This window comes from Tamandua tetradactyla, chromosome 2 (genome assembly GCF_023851605.1).
Source record: "Tamandua tetradactyla isolate mTamTet1 chromosome 2, mTamTet1.pri, whole genome shotgun sequence".
Lineage (NCBI taxonomy): Eukaryota > Metazoa > Chordata > Mammalia > Pilosa > Myrmecophagidae > Tamandua > Tamandua tetradactyla.
This window is the reverse complement of record NC_135328.1, coordinates 15,971,289-15,994,654: the sequence shown is the minus strand read 5'-3', so window position 1 is coordinate 15,994,654 and position 23,366 is coordinate 15,971,289. Positions and strand designations below refer to the sequence as shown.

The window sequence follows — 23,366 nt, the reverse complement described above, 5'->3', positions numbered from 1 at the left end:
AACATCTAGGGCAGAGATGCTGTCCGGAACCGACAGCGAATTGGATCGGATGTCACAAAGACCACGGACCTAAGCCGAGCCCTCCCACAGGATAGTCCCATGGGCACTGGTAAAACACCACCTCTTTTAGCATCACCTGCCTCCTCGGTAAATTAAGGTGGGACCATCTGTGCCCTTTTTGGTGGCTGTGAGGACCAGGCAGGGAATCGCAAACTTCGGGGTGCATCAGATTCACCTGGAGGGCTTGTTAACTGCAGGTTGCCAGGCCTCATTCCCAGTTTCTGAGTCAGTAGATCTGGGGTGGGCCAGAAAGTTTGCACTTCTCACAAGACCAGAGAGTATGCCGAAGCAGCTGGTCCGTGGCCCACACACTCGGAGAGCCACTGAGGAAGAGAGGTAAGGGGCAACGACCCGCCCAGGTGAAGGAGCGCGGCCAAGGGCCCCGCTGCACATTCTAGGGGTACAGGCGGACCCATTCGTCCCTTGACTCAATCAATAACCTCCTAGGACGCACTGGTTAAGTGCCAGGCGCTGGGGCGTCAGCTGGCGCCCGCCATAAACCAGGCCCGCTCAGCGGTGGGCCCGGTCCCCGGCCCAGAGGTGGTGAAGTAGCGGCGCTCGGACCTCCGCGCCCGCGGGACACCTCCGAGACCGCCAGCAGGCGCCGCGCGGCAGAGGCGGACGCTCCTCCCAGCTTCCCGGAATGCGCCGAGCCTCCCGGCCGCCGGCGGGGAAGACGCGGCCGGGTTCCTCCCCGCGCGCCCACGCCCGCCGCAGAGCAGACGCGTGGCCGCTTCCCCGGGGCGCGCACCCGGTAAGCGCGCGGCCCCGCCTCCACCCCCGCCTCCCGGCGCGCGCCCGGCCCATCGCAGACGCGCGGCCCCGCCCCGGGCGGGCGGAAGGGGGCGCGGGCGCGGGTATCCGGGGGCGGAGCGCGCGCGGGCGTCGGGCGGCTATGGGCGAGGGCGGGCTGCCCCCGGCCTTCCAGCTGCTGCTTCGCGCCTGCGACCAGGGCGACACGGACACGGCGCGGCGGCTGCTGGAGCCCGGGGCGGCGGAGCCGGCGGAGCGCGGCGCGGAACCCGAGGCGGGCGCGGAGGCGGCGGGGGCCGAGGCGGCGGGGCCCGGGGCGGCGGCCGGCGCGCCCGTGCCCGTGGACTGCTCGGACGAGGCGGGCAACACGGCGCTGCAGTTCGCCGCGGCCGGGGGCCACGAGCCGCTAGTGCGCTTCCTGCTGCGCCGCGGCGCCTCGGTCAACAGCCGCAACCACTACGGCTGGAGCGCGCTCATGCAGGCGGCCAGGTGAGGGCCCGGGGCGCCGAGAGGGAGAGAGTCCAGGACTCCCGAAGGGGGTTAAAGCTGGGAGCCCTTTGGGTTCAGAGCTACCAAACTCAGGATCTCGGGAAACAAACATGGGCCTTTTCAAAACAGAACCTCAGAGTTTGGGAACGGAATCTTAGAGACTTTCGGAATCTTAGAGGCATTCATTCTTTACTTTTTGCAACCAGGGTTTCTTAAGAATTCATCTCCCCACCCTGGCCTGGGACAGAAAACAGCTGGCACGCCGGTGCCAAACGAGGGGAACCCCGGGGCAACTGACCAAGGGGGTTTCTGGTAGAAATAACGTACATCCAAGTTGAGTCCTGAGGATGCGCAAGAATTAACCAGAACAGGAGTCGGGGTGGGGGGGGGGCGATGAGAACGGGGTAATGGGAGGCCTGTGCAGAGGCATTTCTCTGCGCGCTCCAGCAGGCTAGCCCGGGCTGGCTCACACGACTGCGGCAGGTTATCTGGTTTGGAAGCACACTGATCACCTCTGCCACATTGTCTTGGCCAGAGCAAATCACAAAGCCACGCCGGATTCAAAGAGTGGTTCATAAATGCCACCACTTGATGGCAAAATCACATTGCCCAGCGTCTGGTTACAGAGAGGGGAATAACTGCTGTCGTTTTGCAAACACTCTGCTCCACCTTATCTGTCAAATGCATGTGTGCAAGCCCTGTGTTAGCCCATTTAAGCCTCACCACTAAAGTGTTGGGTACTGTTAGCACCGCTTTATGGAAAAGGAAACAGACCAGAGTTGAAGTGGCTTGCCCCAGGCCACACAGCTATCAAATGGGGAAGCCAAGGTTTGCACCCTGGATGTTTAACTCCAGAGCCTATCCGCTCTTGACCACTTCATGAGGGCAGAAGCCAGCAAAAACCCTGGCATTTAAAGGTTGGTCAGAGAAAGGTGTAGTCAGGGATTTGAAAGGGAAGTGACAGTGTGGACATCAGTGCCTCTGCAGAGAGGGAGAGAGATGACATGGATTGCCTTAACAGCAGCCAACGGCTGGAGGACTTGGGGGAGAGCTTCTATGTGGACGGTGCGGACCCAGGCAGGATGGCCACGGGGGAGGAGTGACCGGACGCGGACACACGCAAGTGTGTGGTCGTGCTTCCCGGTGAGCTCTGCTCCGCAGGGGGCAGGAGGCTTGCTGGGGTCTAAAGAGCAGTTTTCGGATGGGACAGATCTGAGCTGTCTTGCCTGCTGATGGGACGGGCATCATGGAGAAACAGTTCACAGTCTGCAGGTAGTAAAGGGGAGGGGAAGAGTTTCCCACACCAAGTTTATGTTATTCCTACAGAAAATGTGTTTGGAATCCCAGCCACTTTTTAAAAAGTTTATAATTAAAGCAGTGTGATAATAACCCTTAAGAGCATTTTAAATGTAATTTTTGGATAATAGATTCATAAGGTTCAAATGTAAAACTATGCATGCACACACATAAAAGTATCCAGTGAAGTCTCTCATCCTGTTCCTTATCTATTAGAACCTGCTCACCTCTCATGAGTTTCTTGTATATAACCTTCTGGAATTTCTTACATAAGGGTTTCTCCACCTCAATTTCATTGATGTTTTGGACCGATAACCCTTTGTGTAGGGGCTGCCTTCTGCATGGTAGGATGTTAGCAGCACCCCTGGCCTCTGCTCACTAGATGTCACCAAGACCCCTCTCCCCCAATTGTGACAACCAAAAATGTCTCCAGACATTACCACATGTCCCTGGGGGACATAATCACCCCCAGTTGAGAGCCACCGGTTTATACATATACGGCAGATAGGATTTTGATTTTTCTTGTTATCTGCCACCCCACCCTCCTTTTTTTTTTTTTTACATACTGCATAGTGTTCTTTTTTTTTCACTTGACATACCTTGGCAATGTTTCCATATTGGCACATAAAACCCTTGCTCATTTTTAAATAGCCACGTGATGTTCTGTTGTTTGGTAATTAACCAGTACCCTGTTGATGAACCTTTAGTTTTTTCCAGTCTCTTGCTATTGTACTCAGTGCAAAAGTGAAAATTCTGGTGCCTATGCCATTTCACACACGGGCAAGGATATCTGTAGGAAATTCTCCAAAGGGGGAATGTGGTCCTTTGTAATTTTGATGAATATTGCCGGGTCACTCGCCGTACAAGTGTTTTTCCTATGTTTGTTTTGGGGAGGGGTGCACAGCCTGGAATCAAACCTGGCTCTCCCATATTGCAGACAAGCATTCTGCCACTGAACCACCCGTATAAAGTGTTTGTGTTTGTTGTTGCTGCTATGACAAATGGTCACACTACTGAGGGCTTGAAACCATACGAATTTATCCTCTTTAGTTCTGGAGGGCAGAAGTCTGAAATGGGCCTCATGCCAAAATCAAGGTGGTGGGAGGGTCTCTTTCCTTTCTGAATGCTCAAGTGGGTATCCGTTTCTTTGCCTTTTCCAGCTTCTAGAGGTCTCCTTTTCCTTGGCTTGTGGCCCCCTCCTGTTTTCAAAGCCAGCAGCAGTCACTGACCTCTGCTTCTGTCCTCACATTTCCTTCATTGATTCAGACACTATTGTTTTCCTCTTCCACATTTAAAGGACCTGGCTGAATACTGGGGGCCCACCTTGCTAGTCCAGGATAAGCTTCCTGTTTCCCCATCTAAGGGCAGCTTTTGAGCATCGTTCCTCCCTCTTCTGCCATGTAACGTAACACAGCTTCCTAGGAGTAGAGTGGGGGCACCTTTGAGCAATTATTCCGCCCCTGCAACCCTTTAACCAGTTGTTCCTCTTACCAGCCACATGGGTGAGCCCCTGCTTTTCTACAGCCAGCAGAGCGTGTTATCAAACTTTTGGATTTTTGCCAGTACGATGGTATCTCAGGGTAGCTGTGATTTACGTGTGCGTGTGTGTGTGTGTGTGCGTGTGTGAGTGAAATAGAGCATCTTTCCATTTGTATGAGCCAGTTATGTTTCTAAAAGGCTTCAAAACCACAACATTCTTACCCATCATTTTCTCATCATAGCCCAATAATAAATCATCTCTCTGAGCATACCTCTAGGTGTTACCCTGTTGCTCTAGCTAATCTTATTTTATTTGTGTTAAATTGAGCCACATTTTACTCTGCATTATTTTCACATATACTGTTTTCGATTACTGCCTGGTGTGCCAGCCATGGGGCAGAGCTGAGGTTTGCCTCCTGTTTCCCAACTCCTGGACAATTTAGATCAGTCAACCTCCAAACATAACTTTGGGGACATGGCCCAGTGATAACGTGGCAGCTGCCTGCTTGTAGGGTTTTGTGCCCCTCCCTGCGTGTTGAGATGCTTTGTCCTAAGACACCTGTCTGCTTGTCCAGAGCACCCTGGTGTGAATGTAAAGCTTGTTGGGCTACTGGCTTTTCTTCCAAGGTGCCCTTTTGCTCTTAGTGGCACCACCTACCCTCCCAGGCTTACGACTCCAGGTAAATACTCAGCCCTGCACCTGTCTCCATGGGAGTCCTTGTGTCTACACCCTTCTCTTCCTCCCCACAGCCTCATCTCAGACCTGACCTGCGTCTCCTCCCAGTGCTCCCTGCCTCCAGGTGTGCCCTCGAGGTTATCGTGGTGGGACCTTTCCCACATCCTCTTTCTTGCTTCCCACACCCCATCCCCAGTTTCCTAAACTGTGGCCAGGGTGGTTTCATAGCCTTCTGTGTCTCCCTGCATGTTCTTTTTTTTTTTCCTCTCTATTTTCGTTTTATTTCTTTTTTTGTTGTCTTTTTATTTCTTTTTCTAAATCGATGCTAATGTACTAAGAAATGATGAATATTCAACTATATGATGATATTAAGAATTACTGATTGTATATGTAGAATGGAATGATTTTTTTTTTAATGGCTAATATTGTTGGAGCACTTACTAGGTACCAAGAATACCACCTCTCCTATACAGGTGAGAATCTGAGATCCAGAGAGATGACATAGTTTGCCCCTGAGCATATAGGCAGCCAGGAGCAGGACTGGGGTTTGGACCAGAAAGCCAGGCTGCAAAGCCCACGCCTTAATCACGTTCAGGGAGGACCCTTCATCCCCTCCTGCCTCATGGAAACCACCCTCTTCCTCCCAGCTCAGCTTCCTCCGGGAAGCCCGCCAGGCTAGCCCTCTCCTCTCTGCTCCCTGGCCCCTGAAAAGCCTCTGCACAGTATCCTTTGTGTATCGCCTTACAGCCAGTGGCTCTCCTGGGTGGGACCCAACCTGGCTGAACATCACAGTCACTGGATGCTTTTTAAAAACAGCTCTATTGTGATATAATTCAAATGCCACTCAAGTCACCCATTTAAAGTATACAATTCATTCATTTTCAGTATATTCGGAGTTGTACAACCACAACTCATCTTAGAACATTTGCATTGTCACAGAAGGAACCGCTGTACCCTTTAAGCTCTCACACCCCCGTTCCCCCATCCTCCACAGCCCTAGCCAGTCGCTCATCTACTTTCTGTCTCTGTAGATTTCCCTACCCTGGACTTCCATGTGAACGCAATCATCATACGTGGACTTTCGTGACTGCCTTCTTTCACTTTGCATCATGTTTTTGATGCAGAGGTATCCATGTTGTAGCGTGTAGCAGAACTTCATTCCATTTTTACAGCTGCATAGTATTGTGGGGTATAGATACGGCACATTTCCTTTCTCCATTCGATAGTCAGTGGACACTTGGGGTGCGTCCACCTTTTGGGTGTTGTGAATAATGCACCTATGGACACGCGTGCACAGGTTTCTGTGTGGAGATAGGTTTTCATTTCTCTTGGGGAATATACCTAGGAGTGGAACGGCTAGGTCATGTGGTAACTATGTTTAATCATTTGAGGAATTGCCAGACTGTTTTCTGTGGTTGCACCGTTTTCCTTTCCCACCAGCAGTGCGTGTGGGCTCGAGGGTCTCATATCCTTCTCAATGCTTGTTACTGCCTGACTTTTTTATTCTCGTCTTCCCAGCGGGTGTGAAGTGCTATCTGATTATGACTAGCATGTTTTTCCAAAGACGGATCCCAGAGTTCCCTTCTTAGCGGTTCTGATTTAGAAGGTAGGAAGCTCTGGGAGTCGAGGCTCCCAAGGGGTTCTCTTGCACGGTAGGTTGGGAACCTTTGGGGGTGGGTGGGAATTGTCTTTCACTTCTGGATTCCCACTGAGCACAGAGGGGCTCTTCCTGAGTCCCCAGGGTGCATTTCCGAGTGGGGTCCATGATCCGTGCACCTGACGTGCCTCAAGGTTATCTCAGAGACCTTTGATATTAAACAAGATCTGCTGGATGGTCAGCCTGAGTAATTGCGGCAAATTAATTTCTGTCCTTCTTGATGCAAAGAAGACTCGGGAGAATTAACATAAGCTCTTTTGATTGTTAAGTAATAGTCATTTTACATTTTTAGAGGACTTTCCTCAACTGTAACTTTGGCATTGTGAAAAGAACTGAGATTTGGGGTCTAATGTCCCTATCCAAACCTTAGGCTTTGGGCTGGTCACGTTCCCCTCTAATCCTCAGCTATCTCACAGATGCTGTTTTGGGAGCGTTGACGATGGGGTCTTGTCTTATTTATTCCTCTGAGGATATGGTAGAATGTGAGAATTCAAGGAGAGGATTAGAATCACCTCTGGTCCTTGTGTTGAGTCTAGGCTGAGCCTGGAACTTTAACTTTTCCAGGCCCTCACTTGGTGATAACGATGCCTCTCCTGGGATCTGCCTCCAGCTGGGTTGGGCGTTCTGCCTGGTACATGGCACAGCTCAGTGTTGAGAAGTAATATGCATGGGAGACTTTCTGCAGGGCAGAAACACACACGAGTGGCCGCACATTCCAGAATTGTGCCCTTTCTCTTTGAGTCTAGGTAAACCTCAGAATCCTCCTTAACACAACGCTCCAGGCATCCACTTTCTGTTGAAGTGTGCATCTGTTCATCCTTCCAGTTGTGTGCTCAAAGCCCATCACTGGATTCAGCCAGGCTATTGAAGCCCTGTGCCTAGACTGCATTTTGGTCTCTAGTACATGTTTTAATATCAAAAAAAGGTTACATTTTTGCTTAGTAATTAGTGTTTTTTTCCTTTTCTTAAAATAATAGATTTTAAAATTTTTATTTATTATTATATCATTTATTTTATTGAGTTGAATGCTTACTTTGTTCCAGGCATCCATGCTGTGTACTTTGAATGAATCAACTCATTCAATGCACAGAAAACCATAGGGGGTAGGTACTACTACGTCCCCATTCCACAGATGAGGAAACTGAGACACAGAGAAGTTAAGTTAGTTGCCCAAGGCCACACAGCTAGAGAGTGTCAGAATCAGAACTCACGCTGAAGCAGGTGGCTCCAGAGCCTTTGCTCCCAGCTTACGCAGCCACTAATGCTCGGCCACGAGTCCTGTGACAGGCTGAGGCCTCCCGCCCGGTGCTGGTACGGAAGAAGCTCCTTGCCAGATTTGCTCGGTGTACATATTGGGCTGTAACTTCACCAGTGGTCTTGTGGTCTTTCTCCTGCCCTCCGTTCTTCCACCCTCCAGCCTGGCAGAGCTGCACTCCCAGTCCTCTGCCTCCAGGAGGTGTAAACACAGGTGTTAATTGTTGAAATTAATTGATAATAATACCAGCTGTTCAGAAAGTGCCCCCCCCCCCCAGTAGTTACCTAATAGGTAGCAGCCACAAAATTATCTCAGCCTTCCTTGAATCCTTTCTACCTCAGCAGCCTGATTGAATGACGTCTTGGGCTAACCATAAATGCAGAAAGCACTCCAAAGCTCAGAATTCTCTGCCCTAGTTCATCCCTTTTCTTCCTTTGTGAAAAATTTGGAGTAATAGAAATCCTGAGATTTGGAGATTTTTAGGTTCAAGTTATGACTCGGTTAGAGGCTTTAGATTAATTGCTTCCACTGTAATGTTAGCTTCCTCCTCTGTGACATGGGGATTATTAATTTATCTCATGATTTATTGAGATCAAATGAGATAAGAACGTGACAGCACCTTGTAATCTCCTGTTAGGGATTATGCCAGGTTTTATCACATCCTTGATAACTAAACAGTGTAATCTTTTTTTTAGTCTTGCCTCCGGTGGCAGATTCCCCAGTTCTTCAGTCCTTTCCATCACCTACAGCTGAACCTTCCATTTGATTATGCCATTCACTCACTCATTCACTCACTCACTCACTCACTCATTCACTCACTTAAAATTTACTCAGCTCCAACATGAGTCAATCACCATGCTAGATGCGGGAAAACAAAAATGCACAGAACTAGCCCTGTCCGTGTATAACCCACAGACCAGTGGGGGAGACAGTTACAGAAGGAGGGCTCAGAGGCAGGGATAGGACTTGGAATCCTGGATGCTTAGAAAGGGCTCCTGCCCTAGCCTAGGGGCACCCCAAAGCTGATCAGAGAAGGTGACATCTGAGCTGAACCTTAAAGCAGAAGCAAGGGTTTCCTAAATGGATAAGGACAGGAGATACCCTGGGAGTGTGTGTGTGTGTGTGTGTGTGTGTGTGTGTATGTGTGTGTGTGTGTTGGGGGAAGGATGGCATGGTAGGAAGGGACGCTCTATTCTCATCATCCGTGGCACTTCTGGTCTGTAAAGTCACCGTGCACCTGTCTTGGTGAGTACTGAGACACTGCTCCCGGGGAAATACAGCGTGAGGCTCCTAGAAGCCCCTGGTCACAATATTTCCATCAGTCCATCAATACATAACCTTCATTTTTTTGTGCATTTCTGTTTAAAGACACCTTATTTAATAGAAATTGCTGGCTCATTAACATGGAACTCACAGCCATGAGCGCTGCCGCTCCTTCCTGGACGAAGCTAATTGAACATGTATTTTCTCCAAAAGGCTCATCGCAGCCTTCTTGTGCTTAGGAACACAACACTAGAGAGCACTTCAGCACTCTACTTGGGGGCTGTTTTCAACAGCGAAATCACCAACCATAAGCACAAAAATGCTTAAAACATGGCACTAAATATACCGTGAAAGGACACTGGGTGCAGAGAGCTGAAATGAGACAGAGCGCCACCTGGTTCAACCTCGACTGGGATTGCGTGTGTGGCAACTCAAAGCTTTTGCTGTTCAGCATATATCCCCAGAGGACTGCAAAAGTGCTGCGACTGTGGCTGTAGAAGTGACAAATAAATTGAGTAGGTAGATTCATGAATATGGAATCCATGAATCACAAGGACCCACTGTAGCTGGTGAAGGCAGGTCAGCAGGGCTGCTTGGGGCGATCGGATTTAGGTATCAGGACTGTCATTTTGGGGCTGCAGGGAGGATGGACAGGAGGGGACAAGCCCGGAGGCAGGGAAGTGGGTCAGGCTTGCAGCTTCCTGCATTCAGGGCCCTTGTTTGATTTATACTCTCCGGAGCAGGGGGAAGCGGAGAGGCCCAGGTCTCCCTGCTGGGCCAAGGTGAGTGCCGTTCAGGTTCATGGCCTGGAAGGTATGTGTAAGCTCAGCAGATCCCCGGCCCAGAGTCCAGCCTTGGCTCTGCCTCTGCGGGGAGGAGGGAGGCCCTGCGTTTAGTTGAGCCACAAACCCACGTCGGGAAAGGGGGGGTGAGCAGCACAAAACCCCAGATTCGCCTCGGGTGCAGGCCTGGCACCACCACCGTTTCTCTTTTCTTTTCATCATTCTTTCCTTCTTAGTCCTAGAGGCTGAAAGAGTGCAGCCCAGCAAAACTGCTGCAGAGCAGAACTGGTCTGCCCTGTGAATGGGCAACTTCAGAGGAGGCAGCGAAAGGAGGACGGGATTTTGCTGGGAGGGTGCTCCTGCTTCCCTCTTCCTGGTGTTAGGAAGGTGGTGGGAGCGTGTCTGTCCCCCCCCACCCCCAACTCCCTCCCAGCTGACCCAGTTCCCAGACGCCTGCAGCGAGCATCACGACCAGCAGGAGGCAGCAGCTCCCCGCGTGCGGCACCCACTCCCCTCTTTGATGTACCACACTCCTGGAGTGGGGTCCCCAGGACTCTGTGTTGTGGAGGGTAGGGAACAGCAGTGAACCAGACAGGGCCCTGCCCTTGGGGAGGTCAGAGAACAGTCAGACCAACGACCGGGCCATAAAACAGAATCGGATGGCAGCGTGGGGTGTGGGGCCACGCTGCCCCAGCGGTGACCTTGAACATGCCACCAGGGTAAAACGAGCGACCAACTAGCTAATGTGCGTCGCGCGCTCTCGCACCCAGCCTTGTTCACCTGCTTTGTGTGCACGAACCTGTGCATTCTTCAGAACCCTCAAAGAGGGTGCACTTGTGTTCTCGTTTTGCAAATGGGGAAACAGAGGCACAGAGAAGCGAAACGTCTTCTTGAGGCCCTGTGGCTAGTGGAGGTAGCGCTGGATTCGGACCCTGGGCGGGGGTAGGGGGTGGGGACGATCGCTGTCTCTCTCGTGGCGCGCAGCAGGCGCAGGCTCGGTGCTGGGCTCGCAGCCAGACCTTGGAGTGTGAGCAGCGGTCATTACCTGAGCGATGCATGGCTGGGGTGGGGTCTGTAAGGTGTTTTCTTCGTGCGGGGTGCTAATGCCTTGGCTTCCCCGCAGGTTCGGGCACGTGGGCGTGGCGCACCTGCTTTTGGACCATGGAGCCGACGCCAACGCCCAGAACCGCCTGGGGACCAGCGTGCTGACCGTGGCCTCCCGGGGCGGCCACCTGGGCGTGGTGAAGCTGCTCCTGGAAGCCGGCGCCTTCGCAGATCCTCCCGGCCCCTCGGGCGAGCCCCCCAGGGCGGGCGGCGGTGGCGGTGGTGGCAGGGACGAGCGGCTGGACCTCACGGCGCTGATGGCCGCCGTCCAGCACGGGCACGAGGCCGTGGTGCGGCTGCTGCTGGAGTGGGGGGCCGACCCCAACCGGCCGGCCCGCACGGTGGCCTGGAGCCCGCTGATGCTGGCCGCCCTGGCCGGGAGGCTGGGGGCCGCCCAGCTGCTGGTGGAGAAGGGCGCCAACCCCGACCACCTGAGCGTGCTGGGGAAGACCGCCTTCGAGGTGGCGCTGGACCGCAAGCACCGGGGCCTGACCGACTACCTGGACCCGCTGACCAGCGTCAGGCCCAAGACAGGTCAGGCTGCCCACCCCTACCCCATCCCGCGGCTTCCCAGGGCACCCCCAGATTGGCTTTAGGTGGTTAGTGCCGAGCACTGCCCAGCTGGCCCTTCCAGGTGTCCACCCAGAGACGTGCCCAGCCCTGCCGGCTGGTGGCTCTGCACGTGGGCTGTGCCTAAGGGTCACGTGGGGCTCATTACCTGCAGGCTCCTGGCCCACCCTCTGGGGACTCTGGTTTGGGGGTTCTGGGGAAGAGCCCAGAAACCTGATTGATGAGCCCCTCTCTAAGCAGATGACTCCGGTACAGGCGGTCAGCAGGCTTTCTCTGTAAAGGGCCAGGCAGTAAATGGGTCAGGCTTTTTGGGTCATCTGGTCTATGCCGTGACACCCTGTTCTGTGAGAAGGAAAGCCGCTGCACATAAGATGTAGGAAGGGATGAGGCTGTGTTCCAGGACACCTGTAAGTACAAGAACCAGCAGCGGGGTAGGTGGCCTGTCGACCCCAGGTGGTCGCCCTGTGGCCTGGAACAGGGCACTGAAATCCTGTGCCGGTGGTCAGTCACCAAAGGCTGATGCGTGTAAAAGTCAGCCCTCTTTGGAGGGTTTTTTTTAACCCCCTGTTAGCACGCCCTGTTTCTGTTTTCTTTGTGCACTCCTCTTGCCACTTAGAGGAGGGAATGAGCAGATGCAGCATGTCTGCCACGGGATGGCCTGCCCTTCAGAGCCCCTCACCCGGCGGGTGCAGGATGACACGCACAGCCTCGGGCCGCTGTCTCTTATAGACCTGACCTGCTGACAGCACCGAGCAGCCCAGGGTCCTGTGACAGGCTGTGGTGCATGAGCCCTTAGGGCCCAAAGGTTAAACGCCGGGGAAAAGAATCTTCCAGCCGACTGGCCAAAATGACCTTGAAGTGTTGAGATGTTTACTCCCATCCAAAGAAGCCAGCCGTCCCATCAATCAAAAGATGCTGCAAACTTCGTAAATGCATATTAAGAATTTATCATCTAGGATACACAGACAGAACCGTACAACAAAGCTAGCAAAATGTTGATAGGTGCAAAATCTAGGTATCTGGGTCGAGGGTATAGTGGAGTTTTCTATATAGATTTCATATTATTTTTGCAGCTGCCCTGTAGGTTTGAAATGATTTCAAAATAAAAAGGTTAAAAAAAACAGAGAGAGAAAGAATATAGTGTCCCATGAGAAAACTCTGAACTGAACATGTTTTGAAAGCCTGTCATGATGGAGAGATGGTTAAAAGGAAGAGGACAACCAGACAGAAAGGAGAAAGAAATGAAATTCAGGAAAACTGGGCTGAAGCCAGGAGAATGGTTGGGAAACTGAGGCACAGAGGAGGCAGAGGCTCTACCGGGGTCACAGTAATTAGCAGCTGGCAGGCAACACTCAGAAGATGGGGGTTCAGGGAAGGATCTCTTGGGTGTCACACCCTCCCCCCAGTTCCAGCTCTTGCTGGGGGCCTCGTGGCAGGGCCAAGCCCCTGACTTCTGAGTCTCCCTGCCGTCTCTTAGCTGGCGTTAATGACGACACGTCCAGGGTGGGAGAGAGCTGGAAGTGAGTTAGCCTCGGGTGCATTGGAGTATGGGGTGCCTGATAAAGGGGTGCAATTAGAAATCAGGGCTTCAGCCTCCTAGTACAGGGCAAGTTTGTGTTTTCTCCTGGCCCAGGGCTGGGGCTCTCCTTAAAGGCTCATTTGCTGGCTGGCCTTTGTGCCCACAGTAGGGAAGACACCATTTGTCTTTGTGAGATGCCAGGGCCCCAGCCTTGGGGGTCCCCTGGTCTCTCCTTTGAATTAGCAGGACAGGTCACCCCATGGCTGGAACTGTCACCTGGACACCCTGTGCCCCGCCCCCCACCCCCACCGTGGCAGCTGGGGGGAGATAGAGCAGTTTCTGCTCCTTGGGTGGGGACAGCGACCTGGAGCTACTCTTTGCAGAGTGAGGAAGGGACCCGGCCAGGGCCCCTGGCATCAGGCCCCTCCACCTTGGCCCCCTGGGCTCAGGCTCGCCTCTAGCTTTGGTTAATTTGCCCCGATAGTTGCTTGGCAACATCAAGCCATGATCGGTTGACCTCTCTTTTCTGGCACCAGAAGGTCCACACCCACAGAAAGTTTGACCGCACAGCACTTAAAGGAACGTGACATTTTTTTTAAATTAAGATACAGGGTTGTTTCTTACTGGTATTTACCAGATACAGCTAGGCGCTTGGTTCCTTGGTGGTGTCTGCGCGTCCCATCGTGAGTGCTGGGGGAGGGAGTGGGCCTCCGAGGGGCAGTGGCTGGTGTATCAGGGTCTCCCCAGAAACACATCCAGCAGGGGGTATATGCAGTGAGAGCTTTATTACAAGGGACAGGGGTTTTATGCAGTGAGAGCTTTATTACAAGAAACAGCGGGTATATGCAGTGAGAGCTTTATTACAAAAAACAGCGGGTATATGCAGTGAGAGCTTTATTACAAGGGACAGGGGGTATATGCAGTGAGAACTTTATTACAGGAACGGGTGCTCGCGGCTGTGGGGCTGATACACCTGAAGTCCATGGGGACGGCCTGTAGGCTGGAACCCCAGAGAGAAGGAGATGGTGCAGTCTTGAGGCCAAATTTCTTCTCTTAGAAAACGGGTTTTACTCCTGATGCCTCCCCGGCTTGGATGATGCCCACTGCAGAGCGCCGTCTCCTTTACTTAAAGTCACCTGACCGATGTGAACCCCACGCACAAAATGCCTCCACAGCCAGTATTTAACCAGGTGACTGGCCGCCATATGCCATGACCTGGCCAAGCTAACCCGTGAAACTATCACACTGGTTATTAGTGAAGTTAATGGCAGTTGCTCTTTGAAGGGGGCTTGCAGCCTCTGAAGCATTTTCCCATCTATCCTATGATCCCTGCAGCCACCAGGCGAAGCAGGCATCATCCCCGTGTGAGCCACGAGGAAACTGAGCTCACCTGGACACGCGGGCCGAGAGCAGACTGCACATGCGCCAGCCTCTCGGTGCTCCCGGCGCCGCACTGCAGCCTCCTCCCAGCCACCTCCCAGCCACCTCCCAGCCTCCTCCCAGCCACCTCCCAGCCTCCTCCCAGCCACCTCCCAGCCTCCTCCCAGCCACCTCCCAGCCACCTCCCAGCCTCCTCCCAGCCACCCGAGGGGGCCGATCCGGGCCAGAGGTTCTGCCCAGGTCACAGGCCTCCTGCAGCTGTCCCCGGGATGACGTGGAGGCTGCAGGACATCCTGCATTGGGCTCCCCCCTCAAGCATTCTGACAGGGGTAGGCACCCACCAGCCCAGGCTCCCGGGAGGGTGTCAGACAAGCAGGTGGGGGCCGTGGGCACGGCCAGACCCAGCAGTGGAGTCAGGGGTACAGGCATCCGAGTGGGCAGCTGCCTTCAGGGAGCTCAGCCTGCAGCCCTGGGGCAGGGGTGGCTGTTGGAATCACATGCAGACTGCTTGTTTGGAAAGGGAGGTGAAAACAAGCACCAGCTCTTCCAGAGCTGAATCCGGGACCCTCCTCGGGGTCGGCCACACAGTGCTTTGGGGTTCTTTGATTTTAGAAATTATCTCCTAGTTGTACATTGAGGTTTTAGAAAAAAGGAATCATCGTTTCTCTTTTTTATTTTTCTTATTTTGAAATACAACATATATACAAAAAAGTGGGAAATTTCAAAGTACATCTTAACAAGTAGTTACAGAACAAATTTCAGTGTATGGTATGGGTTATAGTTCCACAGTTTCAGGTATTTTTCCTTCCAGCTGCTCTGCGACAACTGGAGGCTGAAAAGAAATACTAGTAGAACGATTCAGCAGTCCTACTCATTTGTTAAATCCTGTCTTCTGGATCACATCTCCTCCTCCTTTGTCTTTCTTCTATCCTTTAGGGATATTTGGGCAGTGACCATTCTAACATCTTCATGTTGCAAAGGGGTGTCAGCGTTATGGGGTAGAGGGATGCAACTGGTTGATATTCTTAGAGAGGCTGGTAACTCTGGGTTTTAGGCTTATCTGGCCTAGGAACCATCTGGAGGTTTTAGGTTCCTGAAAAATAAACATAGTGTGTAAAACTTTTCTAGAGTCTCATTGAGCCCTGGGTGTTCTTGAGGATTTTCAGGAATACTGTTGGCTGGGACTTGGCATATCATGGCGATCAGCAATATCTAGGGGACACTCGCATAGGAGTAGCCTCCAGAATAGCCTCTCAATTCCATTTTAACTCTCTTAGCGTCTGCTACCCTATTTTATTACATTTCTTTCCCCCTTTTTGGTCAGGATGGAATTGTTGATCCCTGGGTGCCAGGGCCAGGCTCACCCCTGGGTATCATCTCCCATGTTGCCAAGTAGATTTTCACCCCTGGACATCATGTCCCACATGGGGGGAAGGGTGATGATTTTATTCGCAAAGTTGAGCTTAAAAAAGGCAAAGGCAACAGCTGAGCAACAAAAGAGGTTCTCTGGAAGTAATGCTTAGGCATTGCATTGTTACAGGTAGGATTAGTTTTTCCACTATGGAAATGAGTTTCATAAGAGCAAGCCTCACAATCAAGGTCTTGGGCTAATAACTTGGGGGTCCCTAATGTTAGAGACAGGATTAGAGGTTTCCCAGGTGGGGAAATTTAGTAGTTCCTTTTTTTTTTTTTTCTCTAGTCCCTCAAGGAACTTTGCCAATACTTTACAATTATCTGCCCAACGTACTCTGGAATGTATACAGGTATCACATTAAGCTATACAGAATTACAAGGTCTCTTTCCCAATTCTAGGCTCCATATGGTTAGGTTGTTTAACAGAACTGGCCAGACAGGTTAAGTTAGATTGCGTGCTCCAGGAAATTTAGGTTTTGGACAAAATAAACCTCTTTTCCTTTGGTCTCATACAGTGGGTGAAGTTCTGCAATACAGACAGTATCATCCTTTACCCTGTATCCTGATTTACCTTAATCCCAGCCTGATTGGCTTCGTTCTTATCTCTAATTGAAGCCTGATCTCTCTTTTGGCTTCTTTAGCAGTTGCTGTTATGTGGCACTGCTGACTTTCAGAACGGCAGCACTCCAGCTCTGAGCCTTAGGTATCACCCAGGTACCCAAAATTCCAGGAAAAATATCAGGTTACACACAGAAAGCACAGAATCTCAGAATTTAGAAATAACACTTAAAGCTCAGGAATAAATGTGACTGCTGTAAGAGCTTACAGTGTAGGCCCCAGTTTTCTCGTAACTATTTTATAAAAGAGGCTCTACAAAATTTGTCCTTTCATTTTGGCTTATTTTGCTCATTTACCTTGTTGTATGCATCATGACTTCATCCCTTTCTGTAAGGAATCATCGTTTCTTTTAAAAATTTCCATAGGCACCCAGGTGTTTCTAAGACCATACGTTTCCATTTTATCTATGAAAGGATTTTGTAAAGTATGGGATGCCTCAAAAATGATTGCTTTCTTAGCGTGAGACCAGGAGAGTGAACTACCACTCATTCATGGTTTGTGGGCCAGACGAGCTCCCAGCGTCCATCTCAAAAGGGTTTGCAGACCCTCTTTGGTCACAGGGCTTCCAGAAGCCCTGCTGGATTTGTCCGTTACGTAGGCCTCCAATCGTATTGCTTTTGAGAAGTACATCAATTTTTAAAGCAAGAGACTGCATTGCTACACCCTTGTGAATTTTCTGTTCCATTAAGTCTTCCTGTGGTTAACTTTTAAAAATCTTTGTTTATCCAGATGAAGAGAAAAGACGACCTGATATTTTCCATGCATTGAAGATGGGTAAGGGCTTTAGAAAATCTCTTTGGGTATTTAAGAATACACAGTCACATTTCTCCCAGCCTGATATTTGTAGTCCTTTTCAGGGCCACCAGGAATATTTGAAAGAGAAAGTGGCATTTTGCTGTTTCCTAAATCTGCAATGTCATGCAGGGAAGTTCAGAGCTTGGAGCTTGTTCTGCCTCTCCTAGAACTTTTAGAACTTCTCTGCCTGTCCTGCTAGACCCTCTGGCTACCCCTGAAATACCTCACTGCCCACTTGCCCACTCCAGTTTCTGTGTGATAAAGGGCTCTTTAGCGTAAAATTTCTTGTCCTGCTGGTGCCTCCACCTTCAGGAAGCCCTCCTGGATGCCAGCAAGACACTGCATGCACACTGCCCTTCATCCTTCTGCCTTCTTCATCTACTCTTCTGAGATACTAATAACTCTCTGTTTCCTGATTAAGCTCTCTGTGTACTTGTCTCTGTCTCCACTGGCTTGGGGATTTGAGAATAGCCCCCCATGATGCCCACCATCCAGTGCAGAGACAGGCTTAGGAGATGTTTGTTCTGTTCACCAGCTGGACAGAAAAGTCTGCGGCGCTAGGCCCTCTGTTCACCGGGACTTCCACTGGGGTTCGCAGGAAACTTCCAGCTGGTCAAAGAGATTGCCAACGAAGACCCCAGCCACGTAAACATGGTCAATGGGGATGGGGCAACCCCCCTGATGCTGGCTGCCGTCATGGGGCAGCTGCCTCTGGTGCAGCTGCTGGTGGAGAGACGCGCCGACGTGGACAAGCAGGACAGCGTGCACGGCTGGACGGCCCTCATGCAGGCCACCTACCATGGGTGAGTGCTGTCCCCAGGGCGGTGAGGCTGGAGGAGGCCCAGCCGGAGGGGAGCCCAAACCAGGGGCTCCGAGATGCTGCAGCTACACCCAGGGCTGGGAAGACCAGGAGGCGTGCATCCGCCTCTTGTTTGATTTCCTGTTACCCTGTCACTCAGTCTGGCTGGTGGCACTGAGAAACCAAGCAGAAGGCATTTTATGCACAGATCAGTTTCTCTAGGGTGATTTCAGTTGAACAGAGTGCTTTGTTCATTTGGAATTTTCACATTGAGATAGACTGCTCTCCACGTGAAATGACCCGCCCCCATGTGATGTTACCCCCGTGTGACATGACCAGCTCCCACCTGACATCACCCCCTGTGACATCACCTGCCCCCACCTGACATCACCCACCCCTATGGAATGACCCACCACTATGTGAGATGAGCTGATGCGTCACCCATTTGTAGCACTGTCTTTTTGGAGACTTGGTGACAAGGCTCATGTAACGCTCTCCTCTGGTGCTTTGGACTCTCCCCGGTCACCCCAGCCCCACCCTGCTGGAGCCGCCTTCCCAAGGTGGAGGCTCAGCGAGTAGAGACTCTGCAGCCAGCCCTGCAGTGGCCAGGCAGCCCCACTCCTGCCAAGGGCCCTTTCCCTGCCCTGTTTGAGGAGGGTCGTATTGATGCGAGATGCACTGGGGAGCAGCTCGCTTTTCTTAGCAGATGAGCCTCAAACTTCCGTAGCAAGCGTCTTGGCCTTGAGCTTCTGTGGTGGAGGGGCCCTACTGGGGTCGGAGGAGCAGAGCCGGCAGGTAGTTGCAATGGCCAGGTCAGTAGTGACCAGAGCCATCGGTTTTCATTATGTTCTTGGAAGAAATGGCATTGCTCTAAGCAGCCTCTTGCATCTTCCGTGCCAGGGCGGCGTGGGGAGACAGGGATGAGCACTCCTTGCCGCCCACACATGCTCAGTTCGCCCAAGGGCAGCGAGACTCGTGCTCTTGGTGGGCATGACCCTGGCTCCATCTTTCCTCCCCAGGAATAAAGAGATCGTCAAGTATCTGCTCAACCAAGGGGCCGACGTCTCCCTCCGTGCCAAGAACGGGTACACAGCCTTTGACCTGGTGATGCTGCTGAATGACCCTGGTGGGTGGCCTCGAGAAAAGATCTTCAGCCTCTTTGAACCCCGTTTTAAGCACCCACATGCTTGGGGCAAGCCAGACTCAGGTCCTGAGAGCTCACTCCGCAGCCCTAGGCCCTTGCTTCCCTCCCAGCAAGGAGCAGGGCGTGGGCCAGGGGGCCCCCGAGGCTTCTTCCTGCTCCGACCTTCTAGAAGTCTCTAAGCAGGGAAGGCTAGGGAGGCACGAGGCTGGCTTTACCAACTACACAGATCCACTAGGATGGAATGTGCATGGGAGCCGGAATCTCCGGGTGATGCAGGGAAACTCAGGGCCTGTTCTAGTTTGCTAGCTGCCAGAATGCAATCTACCAGAAATGGAATGGCTTTTAAAAAGGGGAATTTAATGAGTTGCTAGTTTACAGTTCTAAGGCCAAGAAAATGTCCCAATTAAAGCAAGTCTATAGAAATGTCCAATCTAAGGCATCCATCCAGGGAAAGATACCTTGGTTCAAGAAGTCCGATGAAGTTCAGGGTCTCTCTCAAGTGAGAAGGCACATGGCAAACACAGCGTCATCTGCTAGCTTTCTCTCCTGGCTTCCTGTTTCATGAAGTTCCCCGGGAGGCGTTTTCCTTCTTCATCTCCAAAGGTCGCTGGCTGGTGGACTCTCTGCTTTGTGGTGTTGCCCTCTCTGAATGTCCCATTCTCCAAAATGTTTCCTCTTTTATAGGACTCCAGTAAACCAATTAAGACCCACCCAAATGAGTGGAGACATGTCGTCACCTAATCCGATTTAACAACCACTTGACTAAATCACATCATCCAGGGAGATGATCTGATTACAGTTTCAAACATACAGTATTGAATAGGGATTATTCTACCTTTATGAAATGGGATTTTGATTAAAACATGGCTTTTCTAGGGGGCATGCTTCCTTTCAAACCAGCACAGGGCCTCTTTCACAAGCAGTGTCAGAGATGGAGTGAGGACCCCTTAGTTCGTGTTGAAGGTGGAGGCCGGGGAGTCGGGGTACTAGGCCAGAGATGTCCTCACTATTGGCCCACCTCCTTCGTCTGCCCTCCCCTCCTCTGCTGGGACAGGCCCATCTTGGACTTGGGGGTGTCTGTTGGCCAACTTGAGGGACAGGGCATCTCTGATCCATCACCTCTCATTACCTGGAGTTGCAGCCCAGAGAGAAGAGGTGCTGGGTGGCCCTCTGACCTATCTAGTTTTGAACCCTGTTCTGGGCCCCTAGCCTGATGGCTGTAGGGAAAGCGTTTTTACCTCCTGGGTCCCAGGTAGAGTGACTCCTTCTGCCTCACTGCTGCTGCCAGCTCGGGGCTTGGGGGTCAGGAGTGCTCTTCCTAATTGCCCACAGTGCCACCATCACCAGCCCTCCCCTGCCGTGGGCCCCCAAACTCACATGCACATGGGATTCCATGCATCTTTGCAGATTCCAGTCCCTCGTGCAGACAAGGCAACCAGCCGACCCAGACATTCGGGGTCCTCTGCCCAAGCCCATGGACAGAACCTGGCCTAACCGATAGTCCCTGCCATGCCAGGAGCTGGCAGTGTTCACATCAATCTCCCAGAGGCCCCGGCTTCTCTTCTGACAACACGTCTCTTGCAATAGAAATTTTCTCCCTGACTCTCTCTCTGCTTCTCTATTCCCTTTCCCATTAAAACAGCCTACCCTGATGGATTTTTTTTTTTTTTTGTATGCTGTATGGTGGGGCCACATTTCATTCTTTTTCCATGTGAGTATCCTGTTATTGCAGCACCATTTGTTGAATTTTTTTGTTTGTTTATTTTGTTGGTTTGTTTGTTTGGAAAGTGCCTGGGCCAGGAATCAAACCCAGATCTCCTGCATGGCAGGCGAGACTTGTACCACAAAACTACCCTTGCTTCCCCTGGATTTTTTTTTAATCAGTAGACTTTATTGTTTTTTTAGAGCAGTTTTAGGTTTACAGAAAAATTGTGCAAGTACAGAGGGTTCCCATATTGCCCATTTCCTTCTCCCGTAAAATTTGCTGTTATTAACAGCTTGCATTTGTGTGGCCCATTTGTTACAATGAGTGAACCAATTCTGAGATGTTATTATGAGCTGAAGTGCACACTTTACATTAGACTTCACTCTGTACTGTACAGGTCTGTGGGTTCTGGCAAATGTGTAATATCATCAGCCCACATTATAGTATCCTACAGAAGAGTTTCTTTCACTGCCCTAAAATCCTCTGTGCTCTGCCTGTTTACCCCCAGCCCCAACCCTGAACCCCTGGCAACCCCTGATTGTTTCTGTCTCGATAGTTTTGCCTTTTCCAGAGCATCGTAGATTTGGAATCTTACAGCGTGTAGCCTTTTCAGACTGGCTCCTTTCCCTTCGCGGTGTGCACTTAGGGCTCCTGCAGGTCTTTCTGGGGCTCGATACTCATTTCTTTTTGTTGCTGAATAAAATTCCATTGTATGAATGTGCTACAGTTTGTTCATCCGTTCACCTACTGAGGGACACCTGGTGGAATTTTTTCTTTTTTATATGGGCAGGCTTCGGGAATCGAACCGGGTCTCTGGCATGGTAGATGCGAATTCTGCCACTGAGCACCATTGCACTGCTCCCACATAATGGATTTTTTTCTTTTTCTTTTTTTTTTTTTTAACATGGGCAGGCACCAGGAATCGAACCCAGGCCCTCTAGCATGGCAGGCGAGCATTCTTGCCTGCTGAGCCACTGTAGCCCGCCCCCTAGTGGATTTTTAAATGAAGTTTTTCCCCTAAGTATAAAGGAGACATACTCATTACTGAAGCCTGGAGGGAAAAAAAAGGAACAATCATCAAGAAAAAAGCTGTGAACAATTTGGAGAATCTTATTTTCTCTCTCTCTCTCTCTCTCTCTCTCTCTCTCTCTCTGTATTTTGTATGCTGTATGGTGGGGTCGCATTTCATTCTTTTTCCATGTGAGTATCCCGTTATTGCAGCACCATTTGTTGAATTGTTTGTTTGCTTGCTTTTGGGGAAGTGCATGGACCTGGAGTGGAACCTGGGTCCCCTGCATGGCAGGCGAGAATTCTACCCCTGAACTCCCCTTGCACCTTCCTTCTCAGTATTTTTTGTTGCGTACTTTTTAACCCTAGTTAATAATAACAAGGAACAGTTAATCTTTCTCAAGCACTTACCACGTACCAGCTATGCTCAGTACCCCGTGGAAATTCCCTCTGGTCCTTGCCTGGTGGGTGCTGAGGTCACCCTCTCTTCCAGAGGCAGAGGCTGGGGGCGTCAGCCGGGATGGCAGTGAGGGAGCAGCAGGGGCAGACCTGAGCCCGGCAGGCCCGCTGGTGAGCCTGTGGGCTCACACATCCTGTACTGCCTTCCCCAAGGGCCGGGGCTTCTGGTCTTCATGCTGCCAGCCTCGTTTATCCTTTTATAGATCAACTGGAGTGGCGGGCACCCCGGTTCTGGTGGAACACAGGCTTTGGAGCTGTACGGGGCTGCGTTCTCAGGCCGATGTGGGCGGTCGGGGTCTCCCACCCACGGCCCAGCAGTCACATCTGCAGGTAAAACACTGCCTTTTGCGTCCATAGACACGGAGCTTGTTCGACTGCTGGCATCTGTCTGCATGCAGGTGAATAAAGTCAAAGGCCGGCTCAGCCACCAGCCGCCCCTACCCCACTCGCAGGCCAGACCGCCGGGGACCATCCCAGTGCTGCCTGATGACAAGGGCGGACTGAAGGTTTGCCTTTCCCAGTCCTAAAGGGCGTGAGTGTCAGAGAGCCAGGAGGAAGTGGCAAGGGTGCCTCCTGTCACCTCCTCTTGACCCTGGGCTGCTCGGGTTTGGGGCCCCACCGGGGAGGGACAGGAGCTGGGGGGTGAGCGATAGGGAATGGTGGGGACTGGGGCAAAGTGGGGTTATTGTAACCATCCAAAGGCATAGCCTTGCAGGAGTGTGTGGATCCATGCTGCCAGTTCTTTCTATTCTTTTGAAGAGAAACCAGAAATCCAGGTTTTGTTATAGAATCTCAATTCCTAAATATAGGAAATTGTTAAAAATTCTGCACGGTTCAGTACTGAGCTGGCCAACCAAATACCCCTCCTCTCTGGTGATCTGTCCCCCTGCTTTAGCATGTGAGAATATTTGCTGACCCCATTCCAGAGGCCCCTTTGGCCCACAGGCCCCTGTCAGCTTCTTCTTGGAAACCACGAAACTAGTTGGCTATTTCTTACAGCAAGTTGAATATTTCTGTTTGGATTTCTGATCGTCTCCATCCTGCTCCAGCTGTTGGAGATCAAACTTATCTTTTTCCTTTGGGGGAGGGGACAGAAAAGCTGGCCTTGTCTCCAGCCTCCCCATTCTGTCTGCAGGGTCAGC

The 23,366-nt window shown here is 51.6% G+C and overlaps 1 protein-coding gene across 1 annotated transcript in view; it reads left to right on the top strand.

The window, feature by feature from the left end:
- The first annotated feature begins 937 nt into the window (after positions 1-937).
- Positions 938-23,366, top strand: part of ANKS6 (ankyrin repeat and sterile alpha motif domain containing 6) — a 65,360-nt gene continuing 42,931 nt past the window's right edge. Inside the window, exons 1-6 of the mRNA XM_077140187.1 lie at positions 938-1,302; positions 10,834-11,348; positions 17,044-17,088; positions 17,708-17,912; positions 18,928-19,034; positions 22,582-22,730. Coding sequence (XP_076996302.1) covers positions 956-1,302; positions 10,834-11,348; positions 17,044-17,088; positions 17,708-17,912; positions 18,928-19,034; positions 22,582-22,730 — 1,368 coding nt within the window. The 5' untranslated portion in view covers positions 938-955. The remainder of the gene's footprint in view (positions 1,303-10,833; positions 11,349-17,043; positions 17,089-17,707; positions 17,913-18,927; positions 19,035-22,581; positions 22,731-23,366) is intronic.